General features: G+C 42.1%; 1 protein-coding gene across 4 annotated transcripts; it reads left to right on the forward strand.

The window, feature by feature from the left end:
* Window positions 1–487: 487 nt before the first annotated feature.
* On the forward strand, window positions 488–5,653 carry LOC121574038 (PLAC8-like protein 1). 4 transcript variants are annotated; one of them, XM_041886575.2, is made up of 6 exons: window positions 490–635; window positions 993–1,048; window positions 1,216–1,457; window positions 1,827–1,963; window positions 4,990–5,154; window positions 5,318–5,653. In XM_041886575.2, the coding sequence occupies exons 2-5, from the start codon at window positions 1,008–1,010 to the stop codon at window positions 5,119–5,121; spliced, it is 552 nt and encodes a 183-aa protein (XP_041742509.1). In that variant the 5' UTR covers window positions 490–635; window positions 993–1,007; the 3' UTR covers window positions 5,122–5,154; window positions 5,318–5,653. The 4 variants fall into 4 exon arrangements, with proteins under 4 accessions (XP_041742510.1, XP_041742509.1, XP_041742507.1 ...); XM_041886576.2 differs by lacking the exons at window positions 4,990–5,154; window positions 5,318–5,653 and adding an exon at window positions 2,388–2,640 and having other exon boundaries at window positions 488–635; XM_041886573.2 differs by having other exon boundaries at window positions 4,990–5,653.
* Window positions 5,654–6,679: the final 1,026 nt, after the last annotated feature.

A 6,679-nucleotide genomic window follows, 5' to 3' on the forward strand; every position in this document is an offset into this window, starting at 1 on the left:
TTATGGTCATATTGAGCTCCCTCTGCAGTGGTCCTTTAGGTGCAGGTTTAGGTTTTTGCCCTAGCACTACACAGCTGATTCAAATAACCAATTCATGAAGTTTTTTAGGGGGGGAGGGGGGCAGGACCGAATTTGGGAAACCCTGCTCTAGGTTGCCAGCTGCTAACATGACCAACCTAGAAAACACAACAACAATGAATGAAATGAAATAAAATCTCTATAATGGACTGAAGCCAATCTACTGGCAGTATGAGCACTGCTAATTAGATGCCCTTTGGAAATCAGTCATGCAGTTGAAACACAGTCTACCTTTATCTCTACTTTGTAGTGTGTGTTTATAGAAACATTCTGCTTTTTGCTTTCAACAGAAAATGTTCTCGGCTTTTCAGAGAAGCATGGTGAGATGTTTCTTAATTTACCACGAGCCTCCCCAGCACATTACTGTCATACAGACTGTCAAAGCAGATCTGATTAGGTCGATGTGCGCTGTGCATGCGTTAAGAGGAAATGCTTTAAGACAGCAACCACAACAGTACATGCAGACGCTCACTTAGTGTGTGTCTTTGGTTGTGAGAGACTAATTTGCCGTTACTACAGATCTCCATGGTAGCACTTTGCTGGTGTATGTGATTGAGGTAAGTGTTGCATTTTTCTTTTACAATGATTTTCTCTTTGTCACTGCTGTCTATGCCTGTGTGAGTATTTTTTCTCTGCGGGAGAGCTCTCTGTTGGGGGTATGAACCTACTGATCCACAGGCTCTCTAGCTGGCTGAAAAGCTCTGGCCTGGCCTTGGCCCCTACACTGGTGGTGTGGCATTTGCAATTTCACACTGTATTAAGAGGGCGTTACGAGCCCCTAGTAAAGGAGGACCAAAATGTTTTATCTTCCAAGAGCAGCCACTGGCAGGGCTGCTGAGCTCCAGCCCTATCTGGAGGCGCACACCCCATCTTAGTGGGAAGCTCACCCAGTCTCCCCCCTCCTTCCCTGGCAGGGAGCAGCAGTCAGCATGGAGGATACCACAGCCATAGTCACAGCCACCACAGACCAGTAAGTGTTTGGCCATTACCATTGTAATCATTCCAACATGTTCTTAAGCCCTTTTTGAGGTGTTATGTTTATTTATATTCCCCTATACGAGCCACATTGCAGTACTGCTAATCCTACATTCATTTCTATACTTTAAAGGCCACTGCTGTTTGTCTTGTTTATCTCAGTTATGCACCAGTCACCAAAGCAACACCGCAGCAGGCCCCAGGTGATGAGGAGGAAGCCGGGGGCTGGGACATAGGAACAGGAAGTGCAGGCTGGAACCCACAGAGTGCCGCTGCTACGATGGAACTTCCCGTGCTCACACAGCCTGGCCTGGGGGTAACCAAGACGACAGTGACCACCATCACTCAGACTGGAGGGGACTGGAATAGCAGCCTGTTCAACGTGTGTGGAGACAAGACTACATGTGAGGCAGACAGCCCTGGGCTTATCTCAGTGCATTGCACACACACTCAGGCTAAATGTGAAAGCCACAAAGTTACCGGTTTGGGTAACTGAACTAGTCAAATGGTGGATAGCTATACTGCTATCTTACATAGGCCTAATGCCTGTTATGCTCTACCTTTGTTAATTAAAGAAGTTCAGTGTTTTTATAGAGGGTTTTTCATAAAGATGACGATTTTCTTGCATTATACCACATCAATCTATCAAAACTCTGTAGGGTTGCTAAACATGTATTCAAATTAGAAAAGTTGTCTTTAACCGACTACTACTATGTTGTGGAGAATTGCAGAGAACTAAACCTAGCCCTATATTTCTCTTTCCGCCCATGCAGGTCTCTTAGGGGCCTTTGCGCCCTGCTGCTTGGACCTGAGTCTGGCCCACCAGTACGGGGAGTGTCTGTGTTTGCCCCTGCTCCCTGGCTCCACGTTCGCCATGCGGGTGGGCATCAGGGAGAGATACAAGATACGGGTGAGGATTGTTACGCAATAATGAAGAGGAGGGTTAATGGGTGTTATTAAGGTCGATGTCTGTGGGGAAATCGGTGACGTCATCATGTTTTATTAAATAAAACCCTGTGGGTCCATACTTGCAAACATTAGAAAAAAATTACGTTTGAACTTTTTCTCCATTCAAAATGCACCTCAGCCAATTAAAATCATTGACGTAGTTGCACATGATAAAACGCTACATGTTAGCTGTTCCCAATAGATAACCTGACACATTGAGCCCTATGCTAACCTGACCAGCCTGCAGTGATTATTTCCTGTAACAAATTCTGCATCAGCCAATTACAAATGTTGCTGTAGTTGGACGTGATCGAACACTTCCTTGACAGAAGTCAAACGACACCATCTGCTAATCAATGATACTAAAACATGCATCACATTTTCAGTATAGTGAACTCCTGGTAATTGTCGCGGTTTGCTGCAAGTTCAAATCCCAGGTGAGATATAGGTTTTTCCTTTGAAATGTAGAATTACATTTAGTGTGTAGTAAAGGGAAGTGCAGCCAACACATTGAAAATGAAGATTAAGAATACATTTAATGAGGAGCTGCATCTTTCTTCAGCCTTGTAGACAAGCACTGCTAATAATCAAGTTTATTAGGCCTACTTTCGTGGTCAAAAGTTTTGAGAATGACACAAATATAAATGTTCACAAAGTCTGCTGCCTCAGTTTTGATGATGGCAATTTGCATATACTCCAGAATGTCATGAAGATTGATCAGATGAATTGCAATTAATTGCAAAGTCCCTCTTTGCCATGAAAATGAACTTAATCCCCAAAAAAACATTTCCACTGCATTTCAGCCCTGCCACAAAAGGACCAGCTGCCATCATGTCAGTGATTCTCTCGTTAACACAGGTGAGAGTGTTGACGAGGACAAGGCTGGAGATCACTCTGTCATGCTGATTGAGTTAGAATAACCGACTGGAAGCTTTAAATCAAAGGGCTTCAAAGGGCTTCACAGGCAAGGATATTGCTGCTAGTAAGATTGCACCTAAATCAACCATTTATCGAATCATCAAGAACTTCAAGGAGAGAGGTTCAATTGTTGCGAAGAAGGCTTCAGTGCGCCCAAGAAGGTCCAGCAAGCGCCAAGACCGTCTCCTAAAGTTGATTCAGTAATGGAGGTACATGACAGCTATTTGCCAAGACCATAAGGCTCTTCAACTCTTTTTACAATGTATGATTAACTTAAATGTTGTATAGACCTCTTCTCTTTTTCCCGAAAAAGCACATGGATGTGTTTGAAACGGATAAGTAAAAACGTGGGATTTTGTCATATGTGCGAAAACCTGGCTCTTGAACATTAGTAGCTAGTAGCCTAGTCAAGGATGTGTCATGAAATATTGGCACAGTACAATTGTGACAGACCAAGTGGAACAAAAGTAAACCTTGAATCTGGAGGCTTAAAATATCCCTCTGGTGGCCAAGTTGACCTATTTTCAGAAATGTAAAGCTTGGTTGTATCTGCATCTTTGTCAACATTTTGTTATTGACAGCCTTGTTCTGTCCCATGTTCTCTACCTACATAGTAGTCTAAATAACCAAATTCATGTTGTTAAGTTCAAAAGAATACAAGATATTTGCACCATTTAAACCAATAAGAGTTTGGAACTTTAAAGCCAATTATCTCAGAATCATATTTTTGCAGATAGAACCTTATAGTTCCAAGCTCTCGAAATGCCATTGGTTGGTCGATTTAAAATCTATCTTTGATAGGCTAATGCAGAATTTGACATAATCACTGCCAGCAGGTCAGGTTAGCATAGGGCTAAATGTGCCAGGTTATCTAATGGGAACAGCTAACATGCTGCGTTTTATCACGTTGTATTTTAATTGGCAGATTTTTTTTTTACTTAAACGTTTTCTAATGTTCGCAAGTATGGACCCTGGGTGTAAGCAAAAGACGTTCTGTTTTTTGCATGGGCTGCGTCTCAATCCACTGAATCCGCCGGTGTTGGCCATTTGCCTATGCAGTAGACAGGCGTTTTCCAAGATCGGTGTTTGTCAGACATGAGAGGATGCCGAAAGGTTACTTTTCACAAAAACATCTGAAGTCCAAACGGTTTGAGCCAGAAACAATTTGGACCCCACAATCGAAAACTAAGACTCTCACAAACACGGATATGGCGGCTGTTTCACAAGACTCGTCTGACGGTAACCCAGTACCGGACAGTAAAAATGAATAGGAGATACTGTAGAATGTGCCAAAACTAAAGGGGTCAAATATGGGTAAAGAAAATATGTTCCTGAGCTTTCTTATATCTCTCAGATATAGGACAGACACTTGAAAACATACTTCCTTTTGATGTATTTCTTTTACTATCAGTTTTGCCATGTATGAATGTGTTATTCATTGCGTTTCTATGGCTATAACAGTATGGCCAAATTCAATGTTTCATCAAATCATTTTGTAATATTTGTTTTGATATCTACAGGGGTCCTAAATCAAATAGCTAAATGATCCACGGTATAACAGTCTTTAAAACAATTTAAAAACGTTAGCTTAGTAGATATCGCCCCTAAAGGCTTAGAGACCCAAGAGACAACTGCTGCTCACTGGGCACAGATGTCAATTCAACGTCTATTCCACATTTGTTCAACGTAATTTCATTGAAATGACGTGGAAACAATGTTGATTCAATCAGTGTGTGCCCAGTGGGTGGTGTCATGGGCACAAAAGCAGTGTTCACTCACAGAACAATTCAGTATCACTGTCTTTATTTCAAGATATTTAGGTTGGACTTTATGCTAGTGTACAATGAAATGTGTCACTCACATTTACTTTCTCCCTCTCTACCAACAGTGGATCACTTCATCATTTATTTTATATGGCATGCGGTTGTCAATTTGTTTCTGATTTGTTATGAAAGGACTCAGTAAAAGACAATGCCACCACATTTGTTCTGCAGCCAGGCTGAAGATGGCTAAACCCCATTTTGCCTGAGAGCAAATGTGACCCGGCCCTGTGTCTGTGTGTGTGTGTAGGGCAGTGTCTGTGAGGACTGGACCACGGTGTACTGCTGCTACCCCCTGGCCATCTGTCAGATGATCCGAGAGATGAAGAGGAGGATGAAGAGCCAGACCTACCAGGTGTCCACTGCACTGGAGTGCTCCTGACAACATGGCTGTGTACTAGGTTCATTAATCCAGGTTAGGACAACGTCGCATTCATGTATGTTATGGGATATTAGAATATTCCGAATAGAACAACCTTGGCTGTGTATAGAACCTTCAGAGGCTCATGTCATTTTATTTGTACATCACAGGTGTCTGCATATTACTATGTCACAGATGTTTATTGTGATTTTTGCAGGTGTCTGAGGGTCATCATACCACAGGTGCCCATTTGGTTTCTTATGAGCCCTCATTATCATCCAAGGTTTCTGAGGACTTTCCTCTTAAAGATGACTCAGTATATGTTAAATTAATGATGAGTTGGTTTAGTTAAGAAGAACCATTTGGTTAGGAATACTATTCTTTATTTGGGAGTGGGGACTTGCTGTAGGCTTAGTGTTTTAGCCCATTTAGTATCTGTAACATTATAATTACTTTACCAGACAAGGGTTATAAATGTTGGTAAATTAAGTTCATAGTCACGTTTATGAAACAATCCATTTACGCCATGAAATAATAAAAACCTATTTACAGATTTGTATTATTTTTTTTATAATTCTATCTCAGACAATACCCTGCGGCTGACAATCACGTTAATCTAATTTCGTACCTCCCTCTCTAAACCTCATGCTAGTCAGCACCAGGATATGAAAATGTTATTAATTTACAAAACCGGGGTGTATCCAAAGGCTGAATATGCAATTTGTTCAATGTTATTGATGTACATCTACTGTCTATTGCTTCATACAGCATTATATGTCGAATACGGAACACGTTTTAAAAGTCTACTACAATGAGTTCATAAAAGGAAGTGTAAATATCCAAATAGTCCTTTCCATTTAATCTCCCTGGATTAGAACAGCAGTATTTGTGAAGAGGATGGGTAGCTGGGAACATGGTGATAGTAGCATGGTGATACTAGGGTTGTCTAATGACAATCTGGTTTGAGCCAGATCGACAGTATAACCTGCTGTATTGCCTTTAGCCTGTCGAATGCTTCCCAGTCTAAACAGTTCACGCATATGTTATGACAACATTTTGTGACGTTTTTGTTCATTTTGGTGTTCGGCACGTTTTTTTTTCGGATGTTCGTGCACACGACATTTTTTTCAGAAGGCAAATCGAAGTTCGGTGGCCGAAGTCTACGCCTCTTCAACTTTAGGGAGCATGCGAGCACAGACGTTTGCCTCGCCTAGCCGAGTCAAACTATGAGCAAACTGTTACCGAACCTCTATGCATGCGCACACCTGTAAAGACAATTTAAACTTGAACCGAAATTGGTCGGAGACTCGGTATGGAAGGTGTGACGCAATCGCGCAGCCTCCAGATGCATGCAGATGCCTAATTGAGCTCTGTACTGCATCACAGTGTCTCCCAAGTTTTGTAACATTGTGGAGAGCTCCGTATAGCTCCGCATTGACATTATTGGTTGACGGTAGATGGGGGCGGGAGGTATGAATGCCCTGACCTCTGCAGAGGCTTTATCACCAGAAAATGCTGCACTGCCAATGTAGACATCGGATTGCCCATGCACGCGAGCGCCTTTTAGTGACCCGTGTCA

This window comes from Coregonus clupeaformis, chromosome 9 (assembly GCF_020615455.1).
Source record: "Coregonus clupeaformis isolate EN_2021a chromosome 9, ASM2061545v1, whole genome shotgun sequence".
In the NCBI taxonomy this organism is placed as follows: domain Eukaryota; kingdom Metazoa; phylum Chordata; class Actinopteri; order Salmoniformes; family Salmonidae; genus Coregonus; species Coregonus clupeaformis.

Excerpts from the sequence above, each read along its gene's own strand:
- LOC121574038 (XM_041886573.2), top strand. The coding sequence starts at position 1,008 with ATGGAGGATACCACAGCCATAGTCACAGCCACCACAGACCA. Across the intron at positions 1,049-1,215 it reads GTCACAGCCACCACAGACCA|TTATGCACCAGTCACCAAAG; the intron begins GTAAGTGTTTGG and ends TGTTTATCTCAG. Across the intron at positions 1,964-4,989 it reads GGGAGAGATACAAGATACGG|GGCAGTGTCTGTGAGGACTG; the intron begins GTGAGGATTGTT and ends GTGTGTGTGTAG.